At 60.3% G+C, this 16,276-nt stretch overlaps 1 protein-coding gene across 1 annotated transcript in view; it reads right to left on the bottom strand.

The window, feature by feature from the left end:
* Window positions 1–4,044: 4,044 nt before the first annotated feature.
* INF2 (inverted formin, FH2 and WH2 domain containing) overlaps window positions 4,045–16,276 on the bottom strand; it is a 28,569-nt gene continuing 16,337 nt past the window's right edge. Inside the window, exons 9-23 of the mRNA XM_021711077.1 lie at window positions 16,023–16,273; window positions 14,852–15,000; window positions 14,714–14,775; window positions 14,064–14,166; window positions 13,796–13,881; window positions 13,401–13,501; window positions 13,060–13,130; window positions 12,858–12,965; window positions 12,429–12,499; window positions 11,274–11,394; window positions 10,746–10,910; window positions 10,356–10,458; window positions 10,029–10,190; window positions 8,829–9,473; window positions 4,045–4,316 (exon numbers count right to left, since the gene is read on the bottom strand). Of these exons, the coding sequence (XP_021566752.1) occupies window positions 4,288–4,316; window positions 8,829–9,473; window positions 10,029–10,190; window positions 10,356–10,458; window positions 10,746–10,910; window positions 11,274–11,394; window positions 12,429–12,499; window positions 12,858–12,965; window positions 13,060–13,130; window positions 13,401–13,501; window positions 13,796–13,881; window positions 14,064–14,166; window positions 14,714–14,775; window positions 14,852–15,000; window positions 16,023–16,273 (2,227 nt within the window). The 3' untranslated portion in view covers window positions 4,045–4,287. The remainder of the gene's footprint in view (window positions 4,317–8,828; window positions 9,474–10,028; window positions 10,191–10,355; window positions 10,459–10,745; window positions 10,911–11,273; window positions 11,395–12,428; window positions 12,500–12,857; window positions 12,966–13,059; window positions 13,131–13,400; window positions 13,502–13,795; window positions 13,882–14,063; window positions 14,167–14,713; window positions 14,776–14,851; window positions 15,001–16,022; window positions 16,274–16,276) is intronic.

Genomic DNA, 16,276 nt, shown 5'->3' with positions numbered 1-16,276 from the left:
CAGGGGGCGGCCTCCGGAGATGCCCCCAGCCCCCACGGTGCCCAGGCTTCCAAGAGGCCCGCCCCAGACCTCCTTCCTGTCCCAGCCTGCGGAGGGACTGGGGTTCCACGGGGGGCAGTGGTCTGCCTGGCTCCTGATTTCTGGGTGTGCACGCCCCTCCCTTCCCCTTGACCCAAGTGTACAGAGGCTCGAAGGAGGCTGGTCCTGGGCAGTAATGCCATGTGAGTCCTCACCCCCTCCCTGGGGGCTCTCAGTGCCAAAGAGCCTGAAGCCAACTGACCTCGGGACTAGGCTCAGAGTCGCCGGGCCCCATGGACCCTGGGGCTACTCCCAGGCGGGTGATAGGAGCCCAGGGACACTGGAATCTCCCCCGGAGGTGGGTGGTGGGCCCTGGGCTTGTGGAGGCAAAGGCCACCCACAGAGTTCGTGGTTAGAAGGCAGCAAAGGACCCTGCTGCTCATCCCTCTCTGCGGTCCCCCACCCCTCCTCAGCCCTCTTCTCCCTCCTCCAGCTGGACGCCTGGCCCTGCCCCAGCTCAGGAAGGGGCTGTTCCCAACCTGGCCGTCCTCCCTTTGCTTCCATGGCACCCAGTTCCCTCTTCTCTTACACGGGGACACAGAGGCTTCCCTTCTCGCATCCTTGTGGGGGAATGCCATGACCTGGGGGCCTTGAGCTGTGACCACCGTCCCCAGGAGAGGACCTGTCTTTTATGTATGCCCTACACATCCTTGGCCTTCCTGGTGCCTCCGTGGGAATGTCAGCTGACTGGGGAGCAGAGTGGGCAGTCCCCCACCTAGGCCCGGGTGTGGCTGGAGCAGGGTGCGAGGGCTTAGATCGAGGCTTCAGACGCAGCAGGAGATGGAGCAAATGGCACCTGGGGAGCGGGGCATGCCAGGAAGGGCTTGGCCAGGTGGGGCTGGGAGCTTCAGGAAGGGGACTTGGGGTGCACGGCAGCTGGCTGTGTAGGCTGGGAAGAGGTAGCTGGCAACAGGAGGAAACAAGAGGTCCCAGGAGGTGTGTTTCGTGGTGGGAGGAGGCAGGGGACACTGGCTCTGAGCCCTTCCTGCACCCAGGGCTCACAGCCATCAAGTGTGAGATGGAGGATCGGGGGACTGGACTAGGGCTGCAGAGCCTAGTGCTGGGGGCATGGATGCCCTGGGTCTTCTATAAATAGCCAGACCTGGTGGGGGCAGGGAGTTTAGCTTGTCTAAAAACAGCCATGTCCAGGCCCAACAACTGGGGCCATGCCAGTCACATGGCCCAGCCCAAATTAGAACATCCAACCCCTACCTCCAGCAGGCCTGTCACCAGGGTGGGGGCCAGCACAGGAGAACCAAGCCCAGGGGTCATCCTGGCTGTGTGCTGCCTTTCTGTGCATTCTCGGGCAAGGGGCTTCCATGAAGCTTCTTGGACAGAAAGGCCCTTGGGGGCACGTAGATTGGCCACACCAGGCTTCTGCAGTCTGGGGGTCATACTTTCCTGTGAAACCATTGTACCCAGTGGCCCAGGACAGGCAGACATGGACACCCACAGCCACTTGCACTCACGAGTCCTTGGGGCCAAGGCATTCCTAGTTCTGCCTTCTTAGCTGATTGTGATTACCCTCCCCTTGAGCAGTGTAGAAACACACGTCTCCAGGAAGGCAGCCCCTCCCCCTCCACCTCTTGTGGCCTCACCTCCTGCAGGGGCTCACAGCAGGATGTGATGACTCTACCCAACACTCAGATTAACTTGAGAGATTGAGGGGTGGGGCAGGGGCAGGAGTTGAGCTTTGTAACTTGGCATAGGCCGGAATGAAAAATGGCATGGCTGCTCCGGCAAACAGCGTGATCGTTTCTTAAAAAGTTAAACATAAACTGAGCCCTGGGCCCCACCCTTCCCCTGCTAGGAGTCTGCCCCAGAGATAGGAAAACAGAGACATGCAGGTGAGCATTCATGGCAGCATCGCTCACAAGGGCCCAAGATGGACCAAACCAAATGTTCATGGCAGATGAGTGGGACACAAAAAGTGATCCAGCCACATGACGGGATGTGACTCGGCCATGAAGTGGATTGGAATTCTGACACATGCTGCCACAGGGACAAGCCCTGATAACATGCCAAGTGAAGGAAGCCAGTCACACAGGAAATATGTAGGATCTATTTACACAAAATGCCCAGAACAGGCAAATCCACAGAGAACACCAACCGGCAGGTGCCAGGGCTGGGAGGGGGTGGGGAATGACTAGTGGGTGTGAAAGGGACCTTTTGGGTGATGGGAATATTCTGAAACGGGATCACAGTGACACTCCCACAAACTTGGGAAATTACTGACAAACAAAAATCGCGGTCTTGCACACTGACAGTGGGCGAGTCTAATGGCAGGAAAGTGACACCTGGGTCACTGCACCCATCTCAAGACCGCTGCTGGGGCCACCCACCACCCTGTGCTAGGAGTTCCTTCCCACACTGCAGGGCTCTAGGAACTGCCCTGGCCTGGGCCCTCAACAGACACTGGCGAGTGAAGGAGTGACATGTACACACAGCAAATGGGACTGTCACATGTCCTCCAGGGAGGGTGGGATTTCCAGCGTCCACTCTGAGCCTGTGGTGATCTGCCTGGGTATGGCCTCACGCAGAGCAGGGGCGCCCCTCGCTGTGGTCAAGGAGCTTGGGGGAGAAGCAGGTCCGCCCCCCAACCGGTGGGTGAGGGGCACAGCTGGACCGCAGGTCTGGGGGGACGAGAGGGGAAGATCACCCCGGGAGGGGGGCTCTGGGTCTCAAGTTTGGCAGGTGGTGCTGGCCAGGGACCGCATTCTCTAGCACCCTTCCTCCGGGCTGCAACCCCCACCACCAGGAAGCATCTGGAGCACATGGGCTCCTCGTGCTCCCATCCCACGGGTTTTCTCAAGGCTGTCATCGGGCTTCTGGGACCACTGTGTGCTGATTTTGGTGACAAGGCCACAGCTCAGCCATTTCTTGAGCATCCACTGTGCTCACCCCACCCACCATGCCCACTGCCATCCACACCACACCGTGACTGTTGCCACTGGCCATGTTCACCCACCCCATCCACATTCACCCATCCCATGCTGTACCAGCCCCACTCATGTTCACACTTACTGTGTTCATCCACCCCACCCATGTTCACCCACCCACCATGTTCACCCACATGTGGTGCCCATCCCCACCCCACCCATGTTCACCCACCCACAGGGTTCACCCACCCCACACCATGCCTGTCCTCAGATACGAAGTGCTGGCCCTCCTCAGGGCTCCACCATCCTGGGAGCGTGAGGGACACTGATGGAGGGTCTACAGAGACCCAGGACTTCAGTCTATATTGAGACAAGAGGTGGGGCTATGCGGTGCGGCCGTGGCACAGACCTCTGCCTCTCAGCATCAGACTCTGGGGGCCTTTTCCATACAGCACCCCTGAGACCCTCACTCACCTACTCCCTGCCACTCGCCCACATCATCACAGCTGCTGGGTGGAAAGATCCCCCAAGCCCTGCCAGTGTCGCCAAGGTCCACCCGACCCGTGTTCCCGTTACCCGTGTCCGCAGCCCTGGAACACAACAGCGTGCCGGGCCAGGTGAGCTCTTTATTGGTCAAGCATCTGGCCACCAGCCTCAGGACGCACACCTGGGGAGGTGGGGTGGGGCTGGGGCAGGCTGCCCCTCACCAGGTGGGCAGTGACCCCACAGACCCTCAGGTGGCTCCTTTTCGGCCCAGGCAGCTGGCCCTGGAGGGTGTTCTGCTGACGGGGTGGCTGGGTCCTGGCTGTGGCAGCAGAGTCAAACCCGTCCCCACCCTCAGAGGCTGAATGTGGGATTAGGGGCCAGACTCCACAGGCAGGGGTAAGGCCCGCCATGGGGTGCTCTCACTTGATCCACACCCAGCTCAGCCACTTCGGGACAGGAGATTTCAATCAACAACCTGCTAAGCTGGGGGAGGCAGAGCTGTGGTGGGAGAGGTGCACAGACTTACGAGAGGTACAGCCGCCCGCCCCACCCTGCTCCTGGCAGGCTGTGAGTGCCACAGTGCATGCGGGTGGGGTCGGCATTCGGAAGCAGGTAGGGAGGCTGGGTGCGTGCAGGTGGACCAGGAGGGCGCCAGGCTGGGCTGGGCACCGGTGCCTGCTGGAGTCCTGGCCACAACGCCCAAGAAGGCTCAAGGAGGGCCCCAGCTGGGTAAGGCACAGAGTTTTGGCTTCCTGGGGCCCAGTCCCAGCCCAGCCCAGCCCGGAAGAACCTCACTTGGCAGCCAGTCCGCGGCCCCTGCTGTGCCAAGGATGCCGAGAACCCCTCACTTGGCTTTGGGCTTGGGTCTGAGGCCTGTGGGAGGAATAGGGAAGGACATCATTAGGAGGGGCCATGCAGGGAGAGTGCCAGGGTGCCTGTTTCTGGGTTCCCTGGTCCCTGCACCACTTATCACCACTGTCCAGTGGGCTATGCCATGTGTCCAGGGCCCACTCTGACCCCAGGCCTTTTCTCTGGAGCAGCAACACTCATGTGGGCCTAAGTTACTGAGATGGCCCCAGTGAACCAGCTTCTGTCCAGGCTGGATCCCGCAAGGCTTGGCTCCCTGAGCATCTCCTCTCCACTGAGATGAGGCATCTGTGTCTCCCCATGTCACAGACCCATGCAGCACCGTCTATACGCATCAATCCCCAACCCACTGCCTGGAACTCCCTCAGTCGATTCACTGCCAAGGGCCCCTGTGCTGGGACTCTGTCCTGTTGAGGGTACTAGGTCCTGCCCAACAGCTCCCATCCCTGGCCAGCCTCTGCAATTGGCCCTGCAGGCCTCCTGCCCCCAACGCCCTCGGAGCTTGCCCATCCCGGGGCACTTGCCTGGCCACTCCCTGGTGTGCTTGCCCCCACCGCCACCCCAGTGCCGGGGTCAGGGGGTGTCCCAGTTCCCCAGTGGGACTGAAACAGGCTCAAGTTTGAGAGTCACTGCTTGAAGAGATGGGGAAGAAAACACGTTGTCAAAAAAAAAAAGAAAAATCACTCAAGGAGGGATTTTAGTGCCATTCCTCAATGCAGGGAACTGGGGGAAAGGCCAAATCCAAGGTAGGAGCAGGGGGTGCAGAAAGTCCCAGTGAGCTGGAACAGGGCTTGTGCCCAAGACAGGAAGTACTCAAAGCACGAAAGATCATCGGTCAGTGGCTCTACCCGATCCCATCAAAAGGCATGACAGGATGGATGCAGTAGATCACTCCTGTAATCCCAGCATTTGGGGAGGCTGAGTTTAAGACCAGCCTGGGCAAAATAGCAAGATCTCTATTAAAACCTCCCAAAACATAGCCAGGCGTGGTAGTGCATGCCTGTAGTTCCAGCTACTTGGAAGGCTGAGGTGGAAGGATTGCCGGAGCCCAGCAGGTCGAGGCTGCGGTGGCCAGGAGCATGCCACTGCACTCCAGCCTGGATGACAGAGCGAGACTCCAACTCAAAACAATTAGGCAGGCATGGTAGTACATGCCTGGAGTCCCAGTTACTTGGGAGGCTGAAGCAGATCACCTGAGCCCAGTAGCTGGAGACTAGAGAGCCGGAAGACTCCAAATCAAAAAAAAAAAGAAAAGACATGGCAGTGATGGATTGCTACACATTCAAAATTTACACAATTTAAAAAGGGGAAGCTCGTGGGACACAGAGCAGCGCCCTACAGACTGGCTGTCATCGCAGGAGTGGGGAGGGGATGGGCAGGGTTAGAGCTTTGGTCCTGGTGCTCACCACAGGCTGCTCATTAATGACAAAGTGAAAGTGGTGCTTGCGCAGCTGGTAGGAAGACTTGTTGACCATAACCACGCAATCAGCACTAACATTATCAACCATGGGACTAAGAGGCCCCGAGCCCCTCACTCAATGCTCTGGGCAGGTCATTGGAGGGACAGGCATGTGTGTGTGTGTGTGTGCACACAGCATCTCTGGTGTAGAGCTCCGGCTCCCAAATAACCTGGACCTACATGGGGGAAGCAACCAGACAAATTCAAAGTGAAGGTGTCTTCTAAAATGTCAATGCTGTACAAGGCAAAAAGGGGCTGGAATGAGCAAGAGAAGTTGTGTGACAACCACACACAGTGTATGATTCTGGATAGACTCTCTTTTCAAGAAAATTCAAAGCAACGACTCTAAAAGGTATTCCTGGAACAGCTAGGCACATGTGTACAGGGGCTGCATGTTGGCATGTTAGAAAGCAGTGTTAGACAGGTGTGGTGGCTCACATCTATAATCCCAGCACTTTGGGAGGTGGGGGCAAGAGGATTGCCTGAGCCCAGGGGTTTAACCAACCTGGGCAAGTTGGCGAGACCTCATCTCTACAATAAAAATAAAAGAATTAGCCAGGCATGGTGGTGTGTGCCTATAGTTCCAGCTACTTGGAAGGCTGAGGTTGAAGGATTGCCTGAGCCCAGCAGGTTGAGGCTGTGATGGCCATGAGTGTGCCACTGCACTCTAGCCTAGATGACAGAGTGAGACTCCAACTCAAAACAAAACAAAACAAAAAAACAGCAGCGTTGAGTGGACAGGAAGTGTCCCTGATGTGTTCGCTGCTTGGTGGTTGTGTGGGAGAATGGCCTTGCTCTCGAGAGACGTACATGAATGAGTTTAGGTCTAAAGTGTCATGATGTCCATAAGGAATTTTCAAACGGGTTCAGTTGGAGAGGGACAATGAAGCAAAATGTTCATGATTTTGACATTTTTTACAGATTTTTGCCTTTTTCAGGGAGAAGGTGGTATTCATTCTAATCTCCTTGCAAATTTCCTGTTGGGTTGAAACTTTTCTAAATAAAAAGCAGCCAAGAAAAGAATAGGATTATTTCTTTCCTGTGTGCCTATAGCCACCTGGATGGTGGAACCTGGGTTGGATGGAGGTCAAGCGAACACAGCAGATCCATCAGGGAATGTCCAGGGTGGGGCATGGTCCCAGCACTGGACATGATGGTCTTCCGCTGGGCAGTGGTCACATGTGGCTGCCAGCCCTGAGCTTACAACATGCATGCTCCACTGGTCTCCCACACCTGGGACCAGCAAGTCTAACTTCCAGCCTCGATGGGAGAAGCCAGCACCTTTCTAAAAAATACATGTTGGTGTTTCACTGCAGATAGTCATGCTCAGAAGATAACCCTGGGAGAAACACTCAAACCGAAGGTGAGGGTGGTGCCCAACAGAGGACTCACTGTGAAGAAGTAGAGTTTGACATTGCTCTATGCCTCTAGCGGTCACCACAGATCGCACGGATGTATGTACCTGAGATCCTCAGGCCCGGGCCCTGTGGTTAGCACATTCATGGCACCAGGCCCCAAACAAGGCTGGAGGTGCCAGGAGACCCCATGGCTTGCACTCAGAGCTCATGGTGGGGCTGGGCCGGTCTGTCCAGCAGTATCTGTTGGCACCTTGGGCCACGTTGGGGGCCCTGGCTGTCCTGCCCATGGGTGGGGGGCCAGAAGACCTGGTGTGGCACACATGGTGCAAAGCTGGAAAGAATCTGCGTCTATACAGATGCCTTTCACTGTCCAGGACCCACTGAGGGTGAGAAGGAGGCCCACCCTCCTAGTGGAGGGGTTTATGGCCTGCCTGTGCTGATAGCATCTGCTCTTGGCACTGTCCCTGTCTCTTCCAGACTTTCCTGCGGGACATATTTGGCGAGCACCAGGATTGCAGGAAGGCCGGACATGCCCCAGGAGCCCACCCTGTGGACAGGCTCAGGGTGAAGGGATCGCCCAAGGAGTTCAGTCAGTGAAGCCACGAGGTTAGTGGCACTGAAGTTAGGGTTGTGACATAAGATGCACGGTACAATGCAACCTCAGCCCATCCTGCGGGCCAGGAGGCTGAGCTGCCCCCAAGGTCCTACCCATGCTCTTGGACACCCTGGAGTCCCACTCCCAGGGAGCCAGCCTACTCTATCCACCCACTCTCTGGAGGCCTGCGTGCCTGGAGGCCAGCTCTGAGGTTGCATTCTGCCCAGAGGGGAGGCACCTGGTAAGCGAGGGGACCTGCTGCAGACGGAGGGGATGGAGGAGAGGAGCCCTCCACCAGGGATCATAGGAGAGGCAAAGAGGACGACGGATGCGTCCAGGCAGGCTGCAGAAAAGCTGGGAGGCTACAGATGCGCCCAGGTGGGCTGCAGAGAAGCCAGGGGACTATGGACATGCCCAGGCGGGCTGCAGAGAAGCCAGAGTTAACGCCAGGCCCCACTGCCCCGCGGTCCACGGAGCGCCCGGCTGTGTACATACCTCACTGGATCACACACAGCCTTTTTGTCTTATTACCATCAGAATCAGGGGCAACCTCTGCTTTCAAATAAAACAGTTGCACTCAGAGGCTTGTCACACATGAGCACCCCTGACTCGGAATGGGGAGGGGACTGGTGGGGCTGGGCTAGCCTCGCCCATGCTCCCCAGGGCAGCAGTCACACCCCTGGGGAAGGCCCCCCAGTTCTCTGGCCGGTGAGTCAAAACACAGGCATGTGTGCCAGGTGTTCACTGGCAGCAGCAGTAGCCTTTGGCTGCGAACACCCCACCCCATGCCCTGCTGCAGGTGGCATGAAGGCAGGAACTGGTGCGTTAGCGGAGTGGCAAGGGCAGGGAACCCACAGCCACCCTCCCGTGGGAAGTGCTGATATCCCTCTCCTGCGAGAGGCACCCAGCATGGTGGCCTTCTCTCCTGGGTGCCCTTGGGAAGGGGTGGAACCAGCTGGAGGCCAGGAGTCTGGCAGGGAATGCCTGGCAGGGACGCTGTCCCCTGCCAGGGCTGGCTGGATGCCAGGGGATGTATGAGCTTACTGCATGCCCTGGCGCCCGAGCCCTGCACGACCCAGCCTCCTGGTGCACCCCCGCCAAGTTACCTTCCTGGCTCTTAGAAGGCCGCTTCTTCCTCCGCTTGCCTGTCCCCTTCGAGGCCCGACCCCGGGCCCTAGGGAGGGTGCCAGATCCCGAGGAGTCGGTCACCACATCCTCAGAGAAGGACCTGTCCAAGGACGTGTCCAGCATAGACTCTGGGGCTGTGTCCTCCTCGTCCCCATTGGGGCCTGTGGCAGAGAGGCTGGCTCCGTGGCCGCAGATAGCTGTGTCCTCTGTCCCCTGGCTTGTGCTGTCGGCCTCCGCCTGGAGAACACCCCCCGAGGATGTGGGGTCCTCGGTGTCCTGGCTTGGACTTCTGGCCCCAGAGGGATGCTCAGTGGAGAACTTGAGGGGCTTCAGAGCCTGGGCGTCTCCCAGAGTCACTGGCCAGGCCCCCTCAGAGGGCTGAGGACACCAGGTATCTTCGGTGGCTAGGACATCGCTGGCATCCTCGTACCAGGAAGAACGCCTCTCCAGGGCCTCTGCCCGCCCCCCCTCTGACTGTTCCTGGCTGGGCTGAGGGCTGGGGGTCACAACATCTGCAAGGTCCCATCCCTGAGTCTCGTGGGCCACCACAGCATGGAGGCCGGGCTCGGAGGCAGGGAAGCGGGTGACACTAGCAGAGCCTCCTGCAGGGCCACCGGTGGCCGCTGTGGATGAAGAGACATGTCAGGGAAGGGCGAGCATCTGGCCCCCTGAGCCAGCCGAGAGGGGCTCCTCCATCTCCGCATCTACATGGACATACTGCATAGCCCCTTCCCCAGAAGCCTACTCTGATCCCTTTGGGAGCCACCATCTCAGGACCTGGCCTCAGCATCCAAGGTCTGTCCACAGTGAGGGAGGGCCATGCCGTCCCAGCACCCTGAGGCAGCTGCCCAGGAGAGAGCCCCTTCTTCCACCTTGGGTGCCTTTGAGCCCAGGAGTCTGTGGCTGGGTCCTGGCTCTACCTCTCAAGCCTCCCAGGGTTGGCCTTCTGCTTCCATACCAAGGCAGGGCCCCCGGTGACAGCAGAGAAGCTCAGGCTGTGACAGGATGAGGGCTGGGCTGCGCCACCTGCCCCTCAGCCAAGCCTTGCCTTAGGTACCCCCGGGGACAGCTGGGGAGACAGGTGGCTGTCTGGGGGATCAGAGAGGGCTTCCCAGAGGAGGGCATGGGAGTGGGGACAGTGGGAAGGAAGGTGAGGAGGCAGCAGGTGAGGGTCTCACCAGGCTCTGGGACCCTCGGGGGGTCGGCTGAAGCCACCTTGTTGCCCCCTTCAGCATCGCCACGGCCCCGGGCTGTCTTCCGCAGTTGGAAGCCCTTCCTGATGTCGGCCAGCAGGGCGTCGATGACACACACCTCCTCCTGCTTCCCAGGCCCCTTCCTGACTGGAGGCCAGGGACACTCAGAGCTGTACGCAGGGACCCAAAACCCCCCCGGAAAGCTGCCAGCAATGGGGTGCTATGAGGCTTGTGAGGAGGAGAATGGCTCACACAGACATAGCAGCCCCAATGGCCTGTCCCTGCCCCACCCGGCCCCAGACCTGGCCTCACCAGGCTTCCCGTTCTCGCCCCGTGGCCGCCGTGCCTCCTCCTCCGCCAGCTGCTGCTTCCTCCTCTCTGCCTTGGCCGCCTGCTCCTTCCGGTCTTTATTCTCCTGCAAGGGCAGGCATGAGCCCCACCATCCCACCCATCCTTCACAGCCTCTGGGGGACTGTGTATCTGCTCCCAGGGCTACAGCAGAGTGGGGTGAGTGGACACGGGTGGCCAACAGTGTGGCATCCACCCCACGAGGTGGTGTCCATCCTACCTGGCTATATCCTGCACCCACCCCATGCTTCTCGGAAGAAGAGTGTCCCTGCCTACCCTGCTCCTGGAAGACCAGTGGCCGTGGGCCCCACTGGGCTCTGATTACCTGAGCCCCCCCCCGGGGCCAGTTCCTACCTTCAAGGCGCGGACAAAGAGGTCTCGGAAGGTCTTCATGGTGCTGAACGTGTCCTCCAGGGAGAGCTGCTGAGCATCCTCGCAAAGGTAGTCGGCCAGCTCCCGCCGCTTCTGCTCGATGGCCTCAAACAGCGCATCCAGCTCCCGGGAGGCTGTGATGCCAACCTGAGGACACGGGCACGGTCATGGCCCTGTGAGGGGCCTCGTGGCAGGCAGAGCCTGGTCACGTGACTTGGGAAACAGCTGAGGCCTGGAGGCCCAAGGGTGGGGTGAGGCCCATGGCCAGGGAAGGGTGGTGGCTGCAGGGTGGGTTCTGAGGGCAGGGGTCTCTGCCAAGAGCAGGTCTCTGCCAAGAACATGACCATGCACACCTGAGCACCTCAGCCCCCAGGATCCACCCTGAGACCAGGCCCTCCTGGGGGCTCCCCTGCCTGGGCTCACACGACCCATAGGATCCGGGCAGCGGTGCTCACCTCCCTGGAGGGCCCCTGGGCAGCCTCTCCCCCAGCCCAGCTCCGTGCCGCTTGCCTGGAGGCGTCCTGAGTACTGCTCCTGCACCTCGGGCACCGAAGCAGACACTTTCCGCTCTGTCTCCAGAAGACTCTTCAGGTTGGAGCTGGCTTCCGAGCGGATGATCTCCAGGTTGATCCTGAAAGGCACCAAGAGCCCAGTGGGGACAGGCAACAGCTGACATCCAGGCTCACTGGGACAGTAGGCCCCTCCCCTCTCCCTGGACAGTGGTGCCCCTCCCCTCTCACACCTGGGACACTGGGCCCTCCCACCCTTGGGACGCTGACTCCTGCCCCCTCTAAAGCCCAGGAACAGGGCATCCCTCCTCTCCCTACCATGGGACAGTCGGCCCTCCTTCACCCTCTGGGACAGTGGGGCGCCCTCTCTCCTTTCCACCTACCTCCTCCTACAGCAGGCCCCTCTCCCCTCTCCTCCCTGGGACAGTGAAGCCTCTGCTCATCCTCCCCACAGTGGGGTCCCTCCCCTCTTACCCCTAAAGTTGGGCCTCCCCGCTCTCCCCCCGACAGTGGACCCTCCTCTCTCCTCCCCCCCACCTCACTCTGCACACTGCTGGCTGTACCTGGGGCCTGCCATGCAGTAGGGGCTGAGGGCTGGGTCTAGCAGACCTCGGTCCTCCCTGAGTGAGGTGAGTGAGGGTCAGTGACCCTGATGATCGTCCCGTCCTGCTGGGTTGACCCTCCCTGAGGCCCGGCAGCTCCCAGACCAGAAAGCCTCCCGGGGCAGGTGGAGCCAGGGAGAGGCGTGTGCTGGGGCTGTGAACCCCAGGACTGGCAGACCAGGCTGCCCTCCCATCTGGGTGGTATGCCCGTGGGTGAGGGTACAACACAGCTCCCCTGGGCTTCAGTCTCGTGTATATGATGGGGGTGGCACGACCTGGCTCATAGCTGCAATCAAGGTCTCTGTGAAGAGGCTGTGCTAGGTCAGCTCCCAGAGTGACCTTGTCAATCCCTGCCCCCACCAGGCCTTGATTTCCCTGCCTAAATCACCCGGGGACAGGCTACAGCAGACAGGGTCTGTCCGGAGTGAAAGCCAGTGTTCTGTTGGACAGCGGATCCTGAGGTGCTGGGGTTGCACTGTGGTGAGGACTTAGCCCTGGCCAGCCACCTCATGGGCGGGGACAGAGTTGGGGCCCTGACCCTGCTGAGCTCCTACCCTGCCGCTTGGGAGGGCTGCTCCAGGTCCTGGGGCAGGTGAAGGAGGTCCGGGTGAGTTTTTTCCACTTCCTGCAACAGGACACATCCAGTGAGGACACCCGGGACCTGGGGATGCCCCCAACCCTGGCTCTGACCTTAGCAATTACAGTCCAGAAAATTGGTGGCACTTGGGGCCTTGGAGTCCCTCCCTGGGGCCTGGCTATAGCCTGCTCTTCTGAGGGACTGCCCCAACCCAGATGGGGGCGGGGATGTCCTAGGGAGAAATTGGTGTTCAGGGGAGCAAGTACTCCTGGAGGGAGGGGCGGGCTCAGCTGGGTCCACAGGGGTAAGGAAAGGGGCATGGCCTCCTGAGGGCAGAGGGAGAATTCCAAGCCCCAAATGGCGTTCCTGACAGAACCCCCACGTGTGAGCTCTGCTCACGGCCCACCTCCAGCACATGGTGCAGCAGTGTCACCCGGTTCTGCTGGGACTTGGTCTCCGTGAGCTTCAGCAGTGTGCTGATCTTGAAGCCATCGGCGTCGCCCGTGTGGCTGCCCTGGAGGAATGGGAGTGAGTCTCCCTGTTGCCGGGGTGGGGCTGGGCAGGCTGCCGGGCAGCACAGGGCAGGCTGGGTGCAGCCTCTGACTTACGTAGTTGAGAAAGTTCCCGATTTTCAGGATCAGCTGGCAGAAGACAGGCAGCTGGTGGCTGGTGAGTAGGCCTGCGGGAGCAGCTGGGCTGGGAAGTGGGTCTGGCAAGGTTGGGTCCCCCAGGCAAGACGGGGGCAGGGCAGCGCTCCAAGTGCCCCCTCCCCTGGCCCCATCTCTCCCGCATGCACCCCCCAGCCCCGTCCCTCCTGCACATACCACCCTCACTTTGCTTCTCCCACACCCCTCCCTCCTGCTTGTGCCCCCCCGGCCCCGCCCATCCTGCATATGCACCCCTGCCCCCCGCCACGCCTCTCCGCCCGGTAGTCCCCTGCCCTACTCACTCTCACAGGCGGCGAGCACCAGCTGGGCCTTGGGCCGCACCATGTCCAGCACCACGGCAGTACCCTCGCATAGCAGCATGCATTCCACCCGCAGCTGGTAGCTGGGACGGCAGGGGGAGGTCAGGGGCTGGCTGAGCACCAGGCCTGGCTCTGGCGTGAGCACAGGGTGGAGGTTCTCCAGGCTGCCCCGTTCACCACGCCCCCTCCCAGGCCTGCCCAGAGGAGAGCTCATCCCCTCGAGGGCCCCAGGCCTCACTCTGCGAAGGGTGGGTGATGTTTGGAACACAGACTGCTGAGATATCCCCCTCTCCCCCGGCAGCCCAGGAGCCTTCTGCACACCTCACCCCGCTCTGGGTTGGGGCCCTGTCCTAGCTTCAGAGGTAACACGTGCTCACCAGGGAATATCCAGCAAGAGTAGGTAGAACTGGTCGGCGCTGGCCAGCTTGGCTCGCTCCTCTGTGAATGCCCGCAGGTTTTCAATCTGCCGGTAGAAGGTTCGCATGTGGGGTCCTGCTTGCCAGCTCGTGCCCTCCCCCAGGATGCCCTCTTGGACTGCTGGTGGCCTCCCCTTGCGGCTCAGGAAGGGAGGGAGTTGGGATCCTGGGAGCCCTCAGGGACAGCCCCGAATCCCCGTCTTTGTGGATCAGGAGGGGTCTGGCTCACCTCATGCTTCTCGGGAAGGAGCTTGAGCAGTTGTTTGAGAACCTCCACATCAAACTTGGTGGTGTCCCCAGCCCGGATCATGGTGGTGACCTCCTCGTTGGAACTGGAGGGGATGAGGAGGGGAAGCGCAAATGGCCCTCTGGCCTCCTGAGGACCTAGTCAGGCAAGGTCTCCTCGCACACCCATGAGGCTGCCGGCAGGGCGGGTGGAGCATGGAGCCACACGGGAAGAGAGGCTGAGGCTGAACACCACACTCTGTCAGCCAGACCACCCTCTGCCTCCCCCTCCCAGGCTGCTCAGGAGACGGGGTGGGGAGGGATGGCTCGGGGGCTCCCAGGGAGTGCTGGGACCTCCCCACTGTTCATCTGTGGCCTTGGGGGGAGGTCCCAGCACTCCCTGGGAGCCTGGAATGGGTGGTCTCAGGAGGGCCCCAGCTAGTGTGGCCTGTCGGGATCACCCAGATCACCAGATCACCATGGAGCGTGCCCTTCCCGTGGAAGCCAGCAGAGGGCACTGCCAAGCCCAGGTGGGAGGCTGGGGAAGGCAGCGGCTCCACAGGGCATGTTCCGTGCATGTTCTTTCTTTCTGTATGTGTGTGTGTCCCTGCCTGTTTGTGGCGCTGACCCTGGGACTGGAGCCCCCTCACTCACCATTTAAACTGCTTCAGGAAGATGTTGAGGTTCAGGCTCTTCTTGGAGTCAAGGAAGGTTATCTGGAAAACACCCCAGCATGCTGGTACTCATGGCAGTGGCAGGTGACCCCGCGCCACACCCGGTGCCCATTCCCACCTCCTTGGGCTCCTTCCTGGCTGGAGCAGCGGCAACAGGTTCCTTGGGCCTGACAGCAGGGAAAGAGAAGAGCCGCTCGATGCTGGAGAAGTCGGGCTCCACCACCTCGGTGCCAGGACTGCCCAGCGAGGCCCACATGGAGCTGCCCTCTGTAGGGGGGGGCACCGCCAGTCAGACTCACGCTCCCAGGGCCTGGGGGCCTAGCAGGCAGGGCGCCTTGCTTGTGGCCCAGCTGGTTTCAGCATACACAAGCACTTAATAAGCACATGGCAGAGGGAGGCCCCAAGCTGCGGTCAAGCTGTGTGCATGCACGTGGACAAACACACGATGTGTCTTCACTGGTGGGTGACTGGTTTCAGTCTCCTCTGGTCATCTGAGATGCATGCTTACCGTGCGGTGCATGTGGGAGGGGTTGCTCAGAAGAGCCCTGACCTAATCCTCCCCTGCCCCTATACCAACTGCACAGGTGCTGAGCCCAGAGTAGGGCGGGTTTCCCTGGGCAGACCACAAACACGCAGGGACACACAGGACAGAACATGTACAGCAGGCTACACGTGGGCAGGCCACACAGGGCAGGTCACCCATGGGCAGAGATACACACAGAACACACAGAGCAAGCCACACACAGGCAGGCCACAAACAGGCAAAGACACACAGAGATAGAACATACACAGGCCAGCGTAGTGGCTTACACCTGTAATCCCAGCACTTTGGGAGATAGAGGCAAGAGGATTGCCTGTGCCCAGGGGTTCGAGACCAGCCTGGGCAACATGGTGAGTCCTTATCTCTATAATAAATGTAAAAAATTAGCTGGGCATGATGGCACATGCCTGTAGTTCCAGTTGCTTGGAAGGCTGAAGTGGAAGGATCGCCTGAACCCAGCAGGTCGAGGATACGGTAGCTGTGAGCGAGCCACTACACTGCAGCCTGGGCTACAGAGTGAGACTCCAACTCAAAAAAAAAAGAAAATACACAGTAGGCCACAAACAAGTAAGTCACACGTGGGGAGGCCACAAACAGGCAGGGACACACAGACAGAACACGCACAGCAGATCACATACGAGTAGGACACACAAGAGGACACACGTTACAGGTACCACCCATCCCTCTCCCCAGTACAGCCCAGACCCATCATCAGAGGGACACGCCCCTCGGGGCCTGAGGCCCTCACCGCGTGCCACGTTGGAAGGCAGCTTCTGCCAGTTCAGCTTCTTCATGCGCACTGTGGGTGGGTTCACCCGCCGGTGGCTGGGGACCCAGACCGAGCCCAGGCTGTGGTCCACTCGGGCCACAATGACCTCCTCCACGCCATCCACCGTTGGGGCCCCAGAGGTGCCGGGTAGGGGTGGAGGTGGAGGGGGCCCCCAGCCCACTCCAGGCAGTGGGGGTGGTGGTGGGCATCCTCCTCCTGGGAGGGGTGGAGGT

Source organism: Carlito syrichta, unplaced genomic scaffold, assembly GCF_000164805.1.
Source record: "Carlito syrichta isolate Samal-C Ts95f unplaced genomic scaffold, Tarsius_syrichta-2.0.1 Scaffold301850, whole genome shotgun sequence".
Classification (NCBI taxonomy): domain Eukaryota; kingdom Metazoa; phylum Chordata; class Mammalia; order Primates; family Tarsiidae; genus Carlito; species Carlito syrichta.
This window is presented reverse-complemented; position numbering and strand designations above follow the sequence as displayed.